The sequence below is a fragment of the Copadichromis virginalis genome, linkage group LG19, assembly GCF_057382275.1.
Source record: "Copadichromis virginalis isolate Kocher_CV1m ecotype Utaka linkage group LG19, C_Virginalis_male_GT1.1, whole genome shotgun sequence".
NCBI classification, from domain to species: domain Eukaryota; kingdom Metazoa; phylum Chordata; class Actinopteri; order Cichliformes; family Cichlidae; genus Copadichromis; species Copadichromis virginalis.
This window is the reverse complement of record NC_140636.1, coordinates 12,693,491-12,712,767: the sequence shown is the minus strand read 5'-3', so window position 1 is coordinate 12,712,767 and position 19,277 is coordinate 12,693,491. Positions and strand designations below refer to the sequence as shown.

Below are 19,277 nucleotides of genomic sequence, written 5' to 3'. Positions count from 1 at the left end.
TGAGTTCTCAAGGTGAATAAATAAAGCCAAAACATTTCTTCTTTTGATAAATGTATTTGTTCAAGGGTTCAAGGTTCTTTATTTGTCACATGCATAGTTATACAAGTATATGTGTATATATATATATATATATATGTGTGTGTGTGTGTGTGTGTGTGTGTGTGTGTGTGTGTGTATATATATATGTGGTATTTACATTGGGTGAATATGCATTAGCAGCAGCAAGCAGGTGAATTCTGTACATTAATAAGAATAGACATCTGACTATTTTACAGGATAGACAATATAAACATATTTAAAATTAAAGGAATTGAAATGTACATTGTGCCTTGGTTTAGTGTCTGGAAGAGTCCTGTCTCAGTCAATTATAGATGATGTGAGAGGGCGGGTGTGTGTGTTTAGGGCACGGATGGCTTGGGGATAGAAGCTCCTCTTGAATCTCTCTGTCCTTGCCCGGAAGATGAGGAACCTTCTACCAGATTGCAGAAGTTGGAACAGTTTGTTGCCAGGATGGGACGGGTCCTTCAGTATCTGTAAGGCATTGAATGATTTATAAGGCATTTAATGATTAAAGATGAGCATGTACATGAGTCCTGTCAGGCTCATGTGCTGAACTGAACCAGAAACACACATGCAGAATCAACAATGACAATAAACTGAGAGAAACAGAGGGTTTAAATTAAACTGGGTAATGGTGATAAGAACAAGGTGATACACACAGCTGAACTAAATCTAAGTAATAACACAGGAAGTGGAACAAAAGATAACGCACACAGGTCGGAGCTAACATAATAAAACAGGAAACAGTGACAAAGTCCAAAACTGAAAAACACTGGGACAATGACCCAGGAACGCTGACAGATCTCTTTTGTCCAGAAAACCACAGGCAGTTACCTGCAGCCAGTTTTCCCAAGAGAGAGTAACCTGGCTCAGCAGTATACAAAGTTTTATATGTGAATGTGTATACTGGTGTAACTGGTTAAAACTGATGGGGAGAAATTATAGTTTGCACTAAACTATCCCTTCATTGGTGCCCCAAACTAGTCCCAGCCTCTCAGCACTAACGATTTTTCCCTATTTTCTAGCCTTTACCAAATAACGTGTTGTCTTACTGACCATGAGAGCAACCCTGGCTGAGTTACAGGATACTGTTTTTGTCTCACGCAGTCCCGATGACCCACACACCACAGCATTTCAGTCAGGTTAAGCTCTGGACTTTAATTTGCATGTGTTTTTATTTTCACATTAAATTTGTAAAGACAACAGGAGCATGCAGTCATTGGACCAGATAAAACATCTTTATCCTCTACAATTATATTTTATTTCAAAATCATGAGTAAAAATCAGCAACAAAGGTTATCAAACATTTTTGTAATTCTCAAATCATGATTTAATCTCAGTCTTTGACATTTACATATAAGAATACATTTTCATTCAGGATATTGAGATTTGTCACAGGAGGAAACATTTGTAGGCCAGTATACGTTATTCAATGGTTTAATCTTCATATTTCACAGTCACGTTACACATAGTTGAGATCACCCAACCCACTGCTCTTAATAATAATAATAATAATGGATTGCATTTATATAGCGCTTTTTGGGGCCCTCAAAGCGCTTTACAATTCCACTATTCATTCACTCTCACATTCACACACTGGTGGAGGCAAGCCACAGTTGTAGCCACAGCTGTGCTGGGGCAGACTGACAGAATGCAAGAAGGAATTTCCTCTTAAGCAAACAGAACATACAACAAAAGAAAAAACAGGTCACTCAAACTAACCTGCCTTAATAATTAAAAGTACAGAACTTGTTTTGAAGTAAGAAAGAAAAGGCCCTAAAGGCAAATTCCTACGAGGGCCTAAGAGTACATCTTTCACCATCTTACAATACTGTGATTACAGCCATTCCCCAACTCTCTGTCAATGGTATTCATGGCCAATGATCAGTGGGCTTTGATCAATGGTTGCTGATCAATGGTCATGAGAATTTGCATAATCATGATGAAGGAACTGACCTCCCAGCCCATCCCAAGAAGGGATTTCCTCCTAAGCAAACAGAACATATAACAAAAGGTAAAACGGGTCATTCAAACTAACCTGCCCTGACAAATTCAATGCACAGAACTTGTTTAAATAGAACAAGTATGATAAAAAAATAATAATAAATAAATATGAGCATTAAAAAACATAACTACATGTCAAATATTCATAAAAGCTTTTTTAATGTTAAAAAAGAGCATTAAGAAGCAACACCTAAGGCAATAAAGTTCCTGTCCTCCATGAACTGTTCTGTGACAAAAAGACCACTGTGGGGTCACCTGTCCGAATGACAAGTTTTGTGGTTTGTTTAGATGAATCTTTGCAAAGCTGCTGCCTTGTTCTTTTGAAAGATAACAGGCTTCTCATGGCAGCCCTTCCAGCCATTTTCTAATTGTATGAGCTTTAGGATAATAACAGAGAAATCTATAGAAAGTAATAAAGTCAGTGATGAAGCTCTTTGTTTTCATTTTGTTTTATTTGCAGTTTCTCTAATCCTTGCATGGTCTGAGCTTCCAATAACATTGTGGGACTGTGCAGAAAACAAGCACCAAGCAGTATATCAGTGAAGAGCCGGGGTAAAAAAACGAAAAGACTTTCTTTCTTACATATCTGCCTTAATTTGTATCTCCATCAATGATATTATTGTAAGTGATCTCAGTCCTCAAATTGTCAGTGTTGTCTTCAGGCCTTTAAATCCAGTCTCTATATTTCTTCCACGTTTCAGTTACAGTGGTAGAAAAAAATTTTTGAACCCTAAACAATTTGTATGCTTCCCCAGTTACAGAGAAATGAACAGTCACTCGTTTTTATGGTAGTTTAATTTTAATGGAGAGGGACAGAAAACCCAGGAAAAAAACACATTACAAAAAAGGTGTAACTTGCCCGTCACTGACTGAAACAGGTGTTTGAGCCCATTGAACACAGTCAGATTACTGGCTCTGTAAGAGTGATGCATTTATGGACTATGGATTTGATATTGTTACTGTACATTACATTATGGTGTTTACAATAAAACCAACTATACTTTTATTTTGCATGTGTTTTTATTTTGACATTAGATTCATGAAGAGAACAGAAGCGTCAAACAGTCTTTGGATCTGATAAAACATCTTTACCCTTTACAATAATATTTTACTTCAAAATGACAGGTAAAAATCAGCAACAATTTTTATCAATGATTTTTGTAATTCAGTTCTCAACACATGGTTTATCTAAGTGTTTGAAAATTTGTGTTTATTCAGTGTGTTAACCTTCAAATCTCACAGTCACGTTACACGCAATTGTGAACATCCAACTTGCTGCTCCTCCAACACTGCCAAACAATAAAGGGGCAATCCAAGACAGACATGCTGCGCCTACAGTAAAATCACATTAGACACCATTAGCTGTTTGTTATACTTGTTCAACATGAGCAAAGCTTTTATTTTTCCATCTTCACCACCTGATACATAAATTATTTTAGTCGTGAACATTTATTTATAGAGACGTGTTCAATAAGAGCATTTTATATGTTTGACATGTACTTAGATAAACATCAAAAGCGAAGTGGACTAAAATATTACTATTCTGAATTTACCTGAAGCTGATCCTGTTCCCGCTCAATGAGAAAACATGTCTGTTTGCTTGGTTTTGTTTTACACACATTTAGAGAGAGTGAGAGGGAGAGAGAGAATATATAACAAAAATGTTTTTTTACCCCAGGACTGCAAGATTGCTATGAGACCTGCTCCACCTACATTAGCGAGTGCTAAATGTGCAATCAGGTTGGCAGCGATGGAGCCTGCTGCTATTCCAGCTGAAGTGAACCCCAGTGTAGGCAAATCGGCAGGGGTCAGAATCACAGTTCCATCAGGTCCTAGATTAAAAACAAAAAACAAAAACAAACTTATAATAAAGATTTTCATATCAAAATTATGCTGTGGTGATGTGATGGTGTACCTGGGGACCCAAGGACTGCCTTGCCTGTTAATAAAATACAAAAAGATATCAAATAAAATCTTGACAGTAACAATAATAATTCATATAGACTGCATATATATATATATATACATGGAAAGCTGATCCATGTCTTTTACTTTTTTTTTTTTTCAAGAGTTGACACTCCCATTTCTGAAAGAACAATACACACTAGACAGGGGAGGAGCAGCATGATGTTTTTTTTTTCTAAACAGTAACATATTCATCTTATGATTGTGGAAACCACATAAAGAATGAAAGAAACATTTCTTTGCAATGATCCAAATAATCTCATTGCAGTAACAATGGGCTCTGCACAATAACAAATGATGTGTAGTAATAACTTCATTATTATAACAACAAACCTGGGGCAGCACGGTGGCACGCTGGTTAGCAGTGATGCCTCACAGCAAGGTCCTGAGTTCAGTTCCACCTTTCTTTCTGTGTGGAGTCTGCAGGTTCTCTCCAGGTATTCTCCCTTCCTCCCACAGTCCAAGAGCTCAACTGCACAGTCCAAACATATGCAGTTAGTGGGCCTAGGTCAGTTGGAAAGTCTGAATTGCCCATATGTGTGAATCTGACTATGAACGATTGTGTCTATGAGTTAGTGATCCCTGAGACAGACTCAGTACCCTGCCTCTTGCCCTAAAACAGGGGGGGTTGTTACATAAAAACACTTGCAGTTTCTCTGTAGCAAAGACTTAAACCTTTAAGTGTTATAGTCATGATTGTTGATTGGCTTCTTCTCCACATTTTTATAACAGCACTACTTTCTACACTGCAGTACCTTTTAAATAATGCTCACAAGGATATTGAATCAAAATGTGTTCCAACACACAACTTTTACACCCTTTTGTTTATAAGTCTGTAGATGAGGATGTTAGAGCTCCATGAGACAGACTTAAAGCCTATAAACCATCATTTATATTAAGGTTGACATTTTTTAAGCTTAAACTGTGTTGATTCACATTAATGTCATGAGGAATGCCGAGCTTTGCTATCATGAGAAAATAAATGCACACAACTTGTTTTGAAAGGAGAAAGAGAAAGACAAAGTCCTGTTCCTTCAATCATCACTTACCTGAATGTAAACTATGCCGGTATGTCATGCATGTTTGCAGTATGGGCGAGGTTTAATGCTGTCGTCATTGCAGTGGTGTGACAATCTTTGAACAACTACAAGAACCATTTCTTATGAACTGAAACTTTTGTGCAACAAAATAAATACACAACAACCAAAGTGCTTGTTTAAATCAGGTCACCTAAGACATTTCTTGTAAGGCAATAAAGACGTTTCTGTTCTGGTCTCCATGAAATGTTCCAGTTGTGACATTAAAAATCCAGCACTTTCAAAAATGTGCTTGGATGCATGTTGGTGTCTGTCTCCACCTGAGGAAGAACTTTTTGGCCTCTAATTATTTTAAATGTGTAATTTATTTTCTCTGAGGAAGGTCAGAGGTTTAAAGAAGTGCAGTATATCTGCCGTCCTTACAGATCTGCCAGTGATCTTTTTTGCTCCCACACATAATACAGAAACATTTTCAGTGACCCAAGTAACGTTTATATATGCTCCCTGTGATAAGGTTGTTCTTGTTTGTTTTCATATTAAGCAAGTGATTTAACATAAGGATTAAAACAGAAAGAAAAACCCTTGAAATAATCCATGTGTAAAATCCGTAATAAAGATGGCATTAAATAAATGAGTAAATATGTCAAACCCCTGAGATCCAACCTCACAATCACTTGTTCCATGATGACTAAAGAAAGTTTATTTACATCACAGACCCAGTGACGCCCATTCTAAGAGTTTCATTTTCCGGGAAAACAGCTGATCCTCACACTCCTATATAAGTCCAGTCGTCCAACACAGTCCAGGCTTAGGCTCCTGATCCTGAGTGCAACAATGGGTCTGCGTGAGTACAGCTGCCTTTTTCAAATCATCTCTACATCATATAAGTTCATGATTGTAGCATCACTGAAAATGTCTAAATAGTTCAGGCTGAGCTTTGGTAAGATGTTTTTTTTCCCCTTTCTTTCTTATGTTTCAGTAACAGGCTTAGCGATCGCAATCGGAGCAGGTAACAAACCTCTTTGTTTATTGATGTATTTTTACATCTAACACTCATAGGTGAAGTCACACATATCATACATGTATTCATTTTAAAACATCCTGATGATCAGTAACCAGGTGTTTCTTCCTGTTGTCAGGTGGAGCAGTGGTCTCTGCTCCTATTGTCCTGGGGGCTGTAGGTTTCACCTCAGTTGGTATAGCTGCAGGCTCCTACGCTGCAAGCATGATGTCTGCAGCTGCTGTGGCCAATGGAGGAGGAGTGGCAGCAGGAAGTTTGGTGGCTGTTTTGCAGTCAGCAGGTAAAAATAAATAAATAAATATTTTACCAGTGATTACTCAAAAACCTTTATTATAAACCTGAAAGATCCCAGAAACAATAACATGTGACTGTGCTGCAGTGAGGATAATACGACGGACTATTAGGTCCACGTAAAGAAAAAATATTATCAATCATTTTGAGAATAAAGTCGAAATGTGGAGATTACAAGTGTCTGAAGAAAAGCTCCCACGGTTGCTACTGTATGTCATCAGAGTTTGTGAAATTGTGCTTCAGAATCGGTTTTAGTAAGAAAGAAAGAAATGATTTTTCTTTAAGCTCATAAACACAGTGTGGTGATAAGTGTTAGGTTGTACAAAAAGCTGGTAATGGACAGATGCGAGGTTATCGATGGTTACATCCTCGTGCAATAAAGAGGATGAATGTTGTATCACAAGACGGCTGATCAGTTTGTTTCACTAACTTATCTAAATAAGGAATTTTCTTTAGCGGATATAGCGCATGTGGCAGTTTGTGTTCAAACAGTAATGTCCATATCAACAACTTTTTTCTTGTGGCTCTAATACTCCGTCGTAGGATAAAGCCTCCCCCTCTCCTCTGCAGCTCAGTTACTTCATCTAACTGCTCGATCAGCTGTCTGGTGTTCTGAAGCCTGTTTTCTCTCTGCAGGTATGGCAGGTCTGTCTGGGGCCACCACCGCAGCCGTGGGCTCTGTTGGAGGGGCTGTTGGAGGATTGGTGGCTGCTCTCATCTGAGACCAGGAAATTATGATAATCAGAAAGAAAAAAAATAGTAATAAATGACATATTTACTGCTGCCAATTGGAAACAGTTGCAATAGTATCAGCGCCATGCTTCAGTAAAGCTTGGCTGAAATGTGAGTGCTGGTAATGCTGTGGTGTTTTATTACAAAACACATGAACACGGTCAAATTGTGCAACTTTAAATAAAGCCCTAATAATGAAAAGCATTTTAAAGTTGTGTTCTGGTTATTTTTATTATTTTGTTTATATTTTATTATTCTATTTATGTTATCTGAAAATACTAAGACATGTATCATTATTTTTATATAATTGAGTACCAAAGCTGACATATTTGGTTTCTATAACTGGCAGAAATAAAGCGATCACCAAAGCTTGAAGTGAAGTCAGACACACTGAGTGTCGCACATGATACAAATTCTACTTGTAAGCATAAATTATTTGGATTTATTTTCTCACTGCATTATTATACTGATAAGAAAGTGATATTTTGCCATCTGGTTATAAATAGATGGTCTGCTAAAAAACTGATTACAACTCATTTAAACTATGGGTAATGACGTCGTTGCATTTAATCATGCAAATCTCTCATGATTGAAATCAACGCATTTTTTGTTTTATTTTATGCTATATAGAACTTTCCTGTCAGAAGCTACAGCCACAATGATACTGGTTTCTTTATTTATACACGTAACCCCTTCATAAATCCATCCATCCATTCGCTTCCGCTTCTCCTTTTCAGGGTCGCGGGGGGCGCTGGAGCCTATCCCAGCTGTCATAGGGCGAGAGGCGGGGTACACCCTGGACAGGTCGCCAGTCTGTCGCAGGGCCAACACACAGGGACAGACAACCATTCACACTCACATTCACACCTAGTGACAATTTGGATTATCCAATTAACCTATCCCCACAAGCTGCATGTCTTTGGACGGTGGGAGGAAGCCGGAGTACCCGGAGGGAACCCACGCAAACACGGGGAGAACATGCAAACTCCACACAGAAAGACCCCGGCCTGATGGTGGAATTGAACTCAGGACCTTCTTGCTGTGCGGCAACAGTGCTAACCACCGTGCCACCGTGCTGCCCTTCATAAACGAAACACAAAAATACAGATACAGTTTGTGTTGCTCTCTGTCGCCCTCGGTTGTTCAGCTCTGAACATAAGGTTTTGTTACTGAGGAAAGGAAACCTTGCTTGCTATAAAAATCAGCCCATTTCAGAGCAGACGCAGGACAGAGGAGCTGTCATGATCCTGGGTCCTTTTGACCCAGCGTTTTGTGTTTTCTCTTCGCGATTTTGGTTCTGTTCTCTAATTGGTGTTTACCCTGTTCCCCCCCGTGTGTTCCTGTTTTATTGTGAAGGTCTGCGTCTTATGTGAGTGTTTTCAGTTTGCCTCCCTGGTCTCGTCATGTTAATCACTCCCAGCTGTGTCTCCCACCTGTGTGTAATCTCCCTGTGTTCTCTGATTGTATTTAAGTTGTATTTTCTGTCTTGGTAATCGCTGGTTCGTCTGTGTTGTTTCCCCTCGCTCTCCCTGTATGTATTTCTCCGGACCTCCCTGCATCCTCATTCTGGTTTGTCTTATTAGTTTACCCAGTTTAGGTTTCCGGTTTCATGTTTTGTCGCCACCGCTGTTTGTACTCACACCCCTGTAAATAAACACTCATCTGCACCAGAGCTGCCGCATTTTGGGTCCTATTTCATATTCCACACGGCTTGCCCCAGCAAACCGTGACAGGAGCAGTGGCAGCTGGACGTGTGGTGGCTGTTTTGCAGTCAGCAGGTAAGTTAATACTTAGATGTTTCATTAGGATTTTAACTTGTAACAAAGAAAAAGTTCATGAAAACATCATAATCTTAGATTAGATAATGACACTATGCTCTATCATTATAATAGTACATATAACAATGACATAATCAATGATCTAATTAATGATAACAATAACTGTGAATAATGATTCAATTCATTTTAATTTTATTTATACAGCGCTAAATCACAACAACAGTTGCTGAGTAACTGAGTCCCAGGGCTGACATACTTGTTATACTTGCTATAGAAATAAAGCGATCACCAAAGCTTGAAGTGAAAACACAAAGTCGGACACACTCGAGTGTCGCACATGATACAAATTCTACTTGTAAGCACAAATTGTTTGGATTTTGTTTTATCAGTGCATTATTATGCACTGCTAACAAAGTGACATATTACCATCTGGTTATAAATTGATGGTCTGCCAAAAACTAATTTCCGACATTTAAACTGTTGTGAATGACACACTGGCGTTTAATCTGATGCAAATTTCTCATGAACGAAATCAAAAATTATTTATTTTATTTTATGCTATAAAGAACATTTCTTTCAGAAGCTACAGCCACAAAGACACTGGTTTCTTTATTTTATACATGTGACCACTTCATAAATCCTACTAACACCACGGCATTTACCAATATAAGCAAAGATAAGAAACACAAAAAGTAAAGAGAAATGACTCTCCAGTTTGTGTGGCTCTCTGTCGCCCTCTTTTTTTCAGCTCTGAACATAAAGTTTTGTTTCCGAGGAAAGGAAACCTTTCTTGCTATAAAAATCAGCCAATTTCAGAGCAGACGCAGAGCAGAGTCATTTGAGTTGCTGTGCATGGATCGTCTTTGATTTAAAAAAATTATGGAATGTTAATGTGTGTTCTTATGTTGTGTTGTAGTGACAGCTGTGTGCAGTGCTGCAGGAGCAGGTAAGCACTTTATTCAATTTTAACTCATTTGAATCAAAGCCCGATCCATGTCTGATCCATGTCTTCTTCCTGCAGTAGGTGCCGTAGTCGCTGCTCCTGCTCTTCTGGGAGCTGCTGGTTTCACCTCAGCAGGAATAGCTGCAGGCTCCTACGCTGCAGGCATGATGTCGTCTGCTGCAGTTGCTAATGGAGGAGGAGTGGCAGCTGGAAGTGTGGTGGCTGCTTTGCAGTCAGCCGGTAAATAAATAATTAGACGTTTTATTTGGATTTTAACTTGCAACAACATGCAAAAAGACAATTTTCATGAAAATATCACAATTTTAGATTAGATAATGACACTATATTGTATCATTATGATAATAAATATAACAATGACATCATCAATTGTATCATTAATGATAACGATAACTGTGAATAATGACGATGATAATGATTCAGTACACTGTGATATCAGCAGGACTGAAGTTATATAGGCACAAAGTATAAGTATTTCTCAGCTTCTTTGTGTCATGGTGCTGCAGGTGCAGCTGGTCTGTCAGCTACTGCTGGTGCTGCTGTAGCTGGTGCTGGAGCAGCAGTGGGATGGCTGGCGAGTTTCATCAGCTGAAAATCATGAAGAACTCATATATTTGCTTTACTCATCTTTTTATGCCTAAAGACGAATAAAAATACTTAAGAAAAAAATCCTGATTGAAGTTGTCATAATTCATGCATGAAAGGCTTAAGTATTACATTAATAAAAAGATTTAAATTCCAGGTGATCTCAGCAATAATATTGTTTTTTAGCCGTTTGTAATACTAACTGTACTGTTAAACTTATATATAACAAGGACAACACAAGTTCTTACAGATGGACGACTGATGAGGCAGGTTTAAGAGTGCAGTCAGAAATGAACATAACTGCCATGTGTTATGTGTTTAGTTTATCTCTCTTTTAGTTTACAGTTAAAAGGAAGCCATTTTATCCAAAAAATCCAAATCCAATTTAAAAACAGAAGGTTTCCCCAAAGTGCTGTACAGAAACAAAAGGGTAAAACACAAGATAAAACCACTGACACTCACATTGAAGCATAATGATATACATAATGAACATATCAACTCACACCAGTCTAGATGCTATCGAAAAAAGGTGTGTTTTCAAAAGCGACTTAAAAACAGGAAACGAAGATGCCTGTCTAATATTTAAAGGCAGCATATTCCAAAGTTTGGGGGCCATAATCGAAAAGGCTCGTTCTCCTCTACGTTTTAGCCTAGATTTTGGGACAACCAACAGCTGCTGGTCAGCTTTTAATGTCACCTCACAGATTATCATCATCATGATTACAGCAACTGTTAGCGTGTTTATTTATTCACCTTGAGAACTCAAAGCCAAAACATTTCTTCTTTTGATAAATGTATTTGTTCAAGGTTCAAGGGTTCAAGGTTCAAGGTTCTTTATTTGTCACATGCATAGTTATACAAGTATATGTATATATGTATGTATATGTATGTATATGTGTATATGTATGTATATGTGTATACGTGTGTGTATATATATATATATATATATATATATATATATATATATATATATACGTGTGTGTGTGTATATATATATATATATATATATATATATATATATATATATATATGTATATATGTGTGTGTGTGTGTGTGTGTGTGTGTGTGTGTGTGGTATTTACATTGGGTGAATATGCATTAGCAGCAGCAAGCAGGTGAATTCTGTACATTAATATGAATAGACATCTGACTATTTTACAGGATAGACAATATAAACATATTTAAAATTAAAGGAATTGAAATGTACATTGTGCCTTGGTTTAGTGTCTGGAAGAGTCCTGTCTCAGTCAATTATAGATGATGTGAGAGGGCGGGTGTGTGTGTTTAGGGCACGGATGGCTTGGGGATAGAAGCTCCTCTTGAGTCTCTCTGTCCTTGCCCGGAAGATGCGGAACCTTCTACCAGATTGCAGAAGTTGGAACAGTTTGTTGCCAGGATGGGACGGGTCCTTCAGTATCTGTAAGGCATTGAATGATTTATAAGGCATTTAATGATTAAAGATGAGCATGTACATGAGTCCTGTCAGGCTCATGTGCTGAACTGAACCAGAAACACACATGCAGAATCAACAATGACAATAAACTGAGAGAAACAGAGGGTTTAAATTAAACTGGGTAATGGTGATAAGAACAAGGTGATACACACAGCTGAACTAAATCTAAGTAATAACACAGGAAGTGGAACAAAAGATAACGCACACAGGTCGGAGCTAACATAATAAAACAGGAAACAGTGACAAAGTCCAAAACTGAAAAACACTGGGACAATGACCCAGGAACACTGACAGATCTCTTTTGTCCAGAAAACCACAGGCAGTTACCTGCAGCCAGTTTTCCCAAGAGAGAGTAACCTGGCTCAGCAGTATACAAAGTTTTATATGTGAATGTGTATACTGGTGTAACTGGTTAAAACTGATGGGGAGAAATTATAGTTTGCACTAAACTATCCCTTCATTGGTGCCCCAAACTAGTCCCAGCCTCTCAGCACTAACGATTTTCCCCTATTTTCTAACCTTTACCAAATAACGTGTTGTCCTACTGACCATGAGAGCAACCCTGGCTGAGTTACAGGATACTGTTTTTGTCTCACGCAGTCCCGATGACCCACACACCACAGCATTTCAGTCAGGTTAAGCTCTGGACTTTAATTTGCATGTGTTTTTATTTTCACATTAAATTTGTAAAGACAACAGAAGCACGCAGTCATTGGACCAGATAAAACATCTTCATCGTGTACTGTAGCGAGTAAAAGCCACAGAGTAACCGCTAAGGGCCTCTATACTACTCGTGCAAACTTTCAGGCCCAAAGCTCTTACAGGAACGAGCCCAGAATAAACGGGACAAGAGGGTCAATATCAGTCAGATGCGTTAAAATTTATTATTTTAAAAGAAAACATAAAGGGTTTGCAAAAGGCCTAAAACATCAAAATGGAAAAGGTCACTAACGACCACAATATAGTCTTATTGGTGCAACCTGCCAGCAATGCAACTATCACTATATGCTAAAGCATATAGTTAGGGCTGGACCAGATGACCCTGAATCCTCCCCAAGGCTGGACTGGGACAAAAAATCGGCCCGGGCATTTTGACTAGAGACCGGCCCACCAGGATAAAGATTGAAAATGTGACGTCATTCAGGGATAAAACCGCAAAGGATTCTGGGAACTTGTGGCAAGAGGTACTAGCGCACGCAGGCTTTCAATTGAACTCAGTTACACAGCGATAAAAAGAAACCCAAAAAATGGCAAGAAGCTGTTGTATTATTAACTTCAATAGCCGGTCGCATGACAGCCACGGGAAGCCGATGGGTAAAGAGATCTTTTTTTTTTTTTTATCGGATTACGTCGTTGAAGAGAAATTTTTTAAGCCATGTTTCCGAAGTAAGAGCCGACGGATGGTCTGGATATACCAAATATAACGTCCCAGAACACTCCAGCTCACATGTTAGTCTGCTCCAAGCATTCCCACAAAGGTCAGAGTTTTTTAGTAGTTAATACGTCATTTTTCTTAACATAATTGGTGATATAGGTTACAAGCAAGTCTGGCGCTGAACAGAAATTGTCGCGCTATGCTCCTTTATTTATTGTGCATAAATAGTAAATTGTCCTGACACAATATTGTGTTTCGCTTCTGTTATTACCATGGTACATTGACAAAAACATATACTTTTATTCACAGGATAAAACAGTTGTTTTGTATCACTTATTGTCCATTGCGATTACAACATACAATATTATTGTCACTGCTACATTTCTGTAATGCTACTGTAACCGGTTTCTGCTTCATCCCGCTGCAACAGTTCGGCCCAAACAGACTCCTCGACTCTGCGTTGTGTAGTGTTTTTAAAAAGACAAGGAGTCTCTGATCGATCGTTGCCACTTTATTTCCTGAATGGAAACAACGGTGTATTATCAGTGCACAGGCTCGCCACACACCACTCCGCACAGCACACTACGGCAGAACATCTCATTAGCATTCCGCTTTAGCATACAGTTTCACACATTACAGTTTTTTACAGACGCTAGGACACATTTCTCAATACTTAGGTCACTTTTGCAAAACTCTTCACACAATTCTCCTAACTGACCCTCAGCTTGGCAAAGCAGTTCATTCCACATTCAAAATGCACTACAACTACCAAAACACTTCATTCAGGTCTCAAATAAAAACATTCCTCCAGAACACTAGCAAAGGTTGACAGCCGACAAACACACTTTGTCACCCACGAAACAATGACCTAAAAAACACTAACAACATGTAGCATTACACAGTGTTTTCCTGTGTAAAACAAGGACACATCTCTGTTTATAATTTCAATATATGTTACTGGAATGAATCAGACATCATGTATTTATGTTTATGTATTTTTATTTTTTTGCACTAAGTAATCCCAAAATACAAGAATTCGTATACACACCATCCACTGATACACATACAATAGTAATGCTAATCTACTCGGTCTTCTCCATTTGGCCACAGGTTCTCATCCACATCACATCTTATGTCATCTTGGGCAACACACCTAGGAAAGAATCTTCTGGCATGCCAGAATTGAAGGAGTTGAAAAATTGAAGGAGTAACAACTGTGTAGATGTTCATCCACAATGAGAATCAGCTGTGGCTGGTTAAACTGCATTGTTAGATTTAAAATATGTTTCAGTAAAATATTGCCGTTGGATTTTGCTGTCTTTTCAAGTTTTGCATTGTGTTATTGTTTTGACCATGAGTTTAACAGTTTTGAAAACAGTATGTAAGCACATGCAAAATGTCCTGTCCGTACAAAGGTTTTTGGCAGTTGCTGTGTCTGAGTGAGAAGATGATTCATGTAATTTGAGAGATGTAGTCATTGAATGCATTTTGTGCCAAAACAATGATAACTGGTCCTCAGTTTAGCCCACATAGACTTCTGTTGTGCTCACTGTGTGAGGAGTTTTGCAAACGTGACCTAAGTATTGAGAAATGTGTCCTAGCGTCTGTAAAAAACTGTAATAAACAAATGAAAATTACATAAAACTGGTGTTGGACATGTGTCCACTAAGCACTTATTACACTCGGTGCTCGTCAGCTAATCAAACATGTTTTATGTGTCTGTACTACTTAGCTATATTGTGTGCGGAACAATACAACTCACCTCTCGTATGGCTACGGCAGACTGGCAGCGATTACTGCAGCCAGCCTCACCTAACCAGCCACACTGAGAGCGGGGGGGCGCTGTTTCCCCATTACACTGATATTTGTGGCAAGTGGAATAATACCACAAACACTGTTACACTACCAGAAATTATTTCCACTACTAATTAATTACCGTTGAGCTCAAAGGTCCTATTAATAAACTGTTAATGAATGTGTATTTATGAAGACGATTTGTGAGACTGGTAAACTTATGATACGTACAATAGTCTTTCGTTCTACACGGTGCATTTCAAGGTCCTGCACCCATCCGTCGGTAAACTGTACCTGGGCTTGTTGCAGTGACCTGAAGTTACTAAACTTCATGAGTGTGTGCACTCACTCCAAGAACCGTGTAATTATAAATCTGAGCGTGGTGAAAGTGGGCAGCACACTGACGTCTTTTGTCCACTCTGTGTGCTCGTAAGGGTCAGACCCTTTCACTCCTTTGATTTTTTCCTCGTATCTTTTCTTTGTCTTTTCGTCGAGTCTGTCTTTGTACGGACCGGCATTGTTCTCCTTTTGTTTTGTACATTCCTTTTTTGTGCGGCAAAGAAAAAAAAAGAAGGTATTGGAACCGGAGAATGAACGTTTTGCGGTGCTGCAAATGCTTGCATTTGATGCGGTACTTGGATTGTTTTGCCACGAGTTCCCGGCATGCAATGCGCGAAAATCACGTGATTGCTAAACAAGGGGGAGGGTGCATCCAGCCTCCTCGGCTGTAATTGGTCCAGCCCAGAGTCGATCATGACCAATTGGCCAATCCAACACCTTTCATTATATATACCCTTCCTAAAAAAAAATAAAAAATAAAAAAATAAAAAAAATATCCATCGGCCCATAAAAACAAAAAATCGCCAGCGGCCCACCGGGCAAATGCCCGGTATGCCCGATGGCCAGTCCAGCTATGATCCTCCCTTAGTTATGCTGCAATAGACATAGGCTGCCGGGGGATTCCCATGATGCATTGAGTTTTTCCTTTCCAGTCACCTTTCTCACTCACTATGTAGTAATAAACCTCTCTGCATTGACCTCTGTCTCTCTTCCACAGCATGTCTTTATCCTGTCTTCCTTCTCTCACCCCAACCAGTCGCAGCAGATGGCCCCGCCCCTCCCTGAGCCTGGTTCTTTTTTTTTTTTTTTCTTTTTTTTTTGCCTGTCCCGTTTGGCTCTTTTGCCATCAGAATTATTATTATTGTTGGGCAAAGAACGATGCCCAACGGATTTACTTTACCAAATTGACCATCCCAGCCTTGCCATAATGGTCCATTTGATTCGCCTTTTATTGTTTATTTTATTTTCACTTGTTGAATACGGGACAGACTTGACTGGAGGAAAGAAGGGGAGAAAGAAAGAGGGAAAGAGAAACAGCTGAGAAGAGGGACGGGGGAGAAGGGCAAAAAACAAAAACCAACAGAATGGGCAGTAAAAAAAAAAGAAAAAAAAAGAAAAAAGAAAAAAAATGCATATTTCAATCACCTGGATCACCTGTTGAGAAAGAAAAAAGAAAACAAGCAGAAGAGAACAAGAGTAATAGAATAAACAACATCACAATGATATATGGGAATATGACAGTAAATACTAAATATTAAACATTATTGTGCAGCACATAAGATCAACAGAACACAGTGTGCTTTGAGGTAGGAGCCAAAAAGGGTGTAGTTTGTGGGTGTGATCACCCGTGTGTACACCTGTGAGCATGGACGCGCTTGTTTTTTTTGTTTTTTCAATTTTTTCAATTTTTTTTTATTTCGCTGAGCCTGGTTCTGCCGGAGGTTTCTTCCTGTTAAAAGGGAGTTTTTCCTTCCCACTGTTGCCAAAGTGCTTGCTCATACACAGCAAAATCTCCAGTGTTAAATTAACACTAGAGAGTGTCTATATGGGTCCACACCTCTGAGTATTAAATACAACACTGTTGAGTGTTAAATTAACACTTTTGACAGTGTTATATGTTTAAAAGTAACCTAGTCAGTTTTGAAGATTAACAATGGCTAACACTGAGCAGTGCTGATTTTCTAACACTGGAAAATAACTCAAAATGTTAGAAATATTCCAGTGTTAGAAAATCAGCACTGCTCAGTGTTAGCCATTGTTAATCTTCAAAACTGACTAGGTTACTTTTAAACATATAACACTGTCAAAAGTGTTAATTTAAAACTGGAGATTTTGCTGTGTAGGGGGTCATATGATTGTTGGGATTTTCTCTGTATCTATGAAGCGCCTTGAGGCGACTTATGTTGTGATTTGGCGCTATATAAATAAAATTGAATTGAATTGAATCACCTGAGGGCTTGCTCTCCCTCGGCGGTCCCAGATGCTCGTTGCTTTAAAAGAAACAAATCCACCCCAAATAAATACGAGCCCAACAGAACACTTATCGCATGCACTAAGTGTTTTAGTTCAGGCAATAATTGGTGGCACTAAAATCACTTAATATAACTTATTCACTGCAAATCCACACGGAGCACCTCTAAAAGACCTAATTCCCCTAAGGTAAGAGGGGATAAGCTCAGGAATTGCACATTGCCCGACTAATATTGCACCAGCCCATTGGAAATCAAAACAAACCCAGCATAAAAAACAAATAGTTTTAAAAGGTGACCCTACTCTAAAACCAACTTGGGAGAAAAACACAACGAAAAAGAGAAGGAGGAAAAAACAGTGACAAATTCACATGTGCAGCCTGTCCTGCAGGAGGCAATACAATATACAGGGAGTGCAGAATTATTAGGTGTCAATGGAAAATTGTATTTAGTAGTCAGTATAATCTTTTAGTGATATAAGTTTGCATATGGTAGAATACTGCATGTAGTTATTTGTATTAGGAAATATTCAACCATGTATACTTAGAGGCATATAATCAATTGTGTGTGATCTCTAGCAGGCTGCAGGCTTGGTGTGCACCCCAGGAATGCACCCCCACATCCTGGGAGCATGGGAGAGGTCGTACCTTGTTTTATTGTTTTACGGTAGGATTAACGTAGCTATGTCTGTTTTAGTTTAAGTGCTTCTTTACATATAGATGAACTGCTGGACAACCCAACAATCATATGACCCCCTATGAGCAAGCACTTGGGCGACAGTGGGAAGGAAAAACTCCCTTTTAACAGGAAGAAACCTCCAGCAGAACCAGGCTCAGGGAGGGGCGGGGCCATCTGCTGCGACCGGTTGGGGTAAGAGAAGGAAAACAGGATAAAAGACATGCTGTGGAAGAGAGACAGAGGTTAATAACAGATATGATTCAATGCAGAGAGGTCTGTTAATGCATAGTGAGTGAGAAAGGTGACTGGAAAGGAAAAACTCAATGCATCATGGGAATCCCCGGCAGCCTACGTCTATTGCAGCATAACTAAGGGAGGATTCAAGGTCACCTGGTCCAGCCCTAACTATATGCTTTAGCAAAGAGGAAAGTTTTAAGCCTAATCTTGAAAGTAGAGATAGTGTCTGTCTCCCGAATCCAAACTGGAAGCTGGTTCCACAGAAGAGGGGCTGTAGTCGCAAATTTTGAAGCCATCCTGATAATCTTCTTCCACCAACGATGTGGAGATCCAACCCTTTTAGATCAAATTAAAATCAAGACACTCAAAAAGATGCTCTGTAAAAGAGTAGAAAAAAATAGATACAGACATGTGCTGCATGAAAGACGTTAGGGAAGGTTAGTTAGCTGGAGAGCGAGTTATGCAGGAGAACTCTCAGCAGCATTAACTGCCCTGTTACTGCACCACCTTAATAAACCATGGTGAAGCAAAATGTCTTGTGCTTAAGACTCTACATGAAAGTTAAAATATATATGTTCAGTGCACATAGATATATAGTGTATATAGTTACATAGTTATACATATCACACAAAAATCCACCACATCCCCCCTTGTGGTACCTGGAGGTACCACCTAAAAAGACCCAATGACTAAAGAAGAACCAAAATCGTGAAAACGAATGCGTGCGCTGTTTTTTTGCTAACATACTTTAAAGCAAGCTCTAAATAGAATATAAGAATTTGTATAAAGATCCCACACAGTTGTTGCTCTATTGAATAAACCCCAGAAACCTCATAGTCATCAACATAACATTCTTCCAACGCTTCATTTCTCTTAGTCAATTAATTTAAGACTAATTGATTCCTCTTCATTTGCAAATCATACTACACAGTATCCTTATCAGAATACTCAAGAAACTTAAAACTAGCCTAATTACAGTAAAATGAAAGTGAGGCAT

At 38.8% G+C, this 19,277-nt stretch overlaps 2 protein-coding genes and 1 long non-coding RNA gene across 3 annotated transcripts; 2 read left to right on the top strand and 1 right to left on the bottom strand.

The window, feature by feature from the left end:
* Positions 1–2,956: 2,956 nt before the first annotated feature.
* LOC146685661 (uncharacterized) lies at positions 2,957–4,021 on the bottom strand. The gene is made up of 3 exons (XR_014916902.1): positions 3,980–4,021; positions 3,738–3,896; positions 2,957–3,396 (listed from the first exon to the last, which is right to left on the bottom strand). It is a non-coding gene; the product is annotated as an uncharacterized LOC146685661 (long non-coding RNA).
* Positions 4,022–5,837: 1,816 nt separating this feature from the next.
* On the top strand, positions 5,838–7,314 carry LOC146685660 (interferon alpha-inducible protein 27-like protein 2A). The gene is made up of 4 exons (XM_085441453.1): positions 5,838–5,910; positions 6,046–6,075; positions 6,206–6,367; positions 7,015–7,314. The coding sequence occupies exons 1-4, from the start codon at positions 5,901–5,903 to the stop codon at positions 7,098–7,100; spliced, it is 288 nt and encodes a 95-aa protein (XP_085297579.1). The 5' UTR covers positions 5,838–5,900; the 3' UTR covers positions 7,101–7,314.
* Positions 7,315–8,767: 1,453 nt separating this feature from the next.
* On the top strand, positions 8,768–10,590 carry LOC146685659 (uncharacterized; the record flags this gene model as incomplete). The annotated part of the gene is made up of 4 exons (XM_085442334.1): positions 8,768–8,888; positions 9,805–9,834; positions 9,910–10,071; positions 10,356–10,590. Coding segments are annotated over 4 exons (399 nt in total), but the record flags the coding sequence as incomplete, so codon positions are not given.
* Between the last annotated feature and the right edge of the window lie 8,687 nt (positions 10,591–19,277).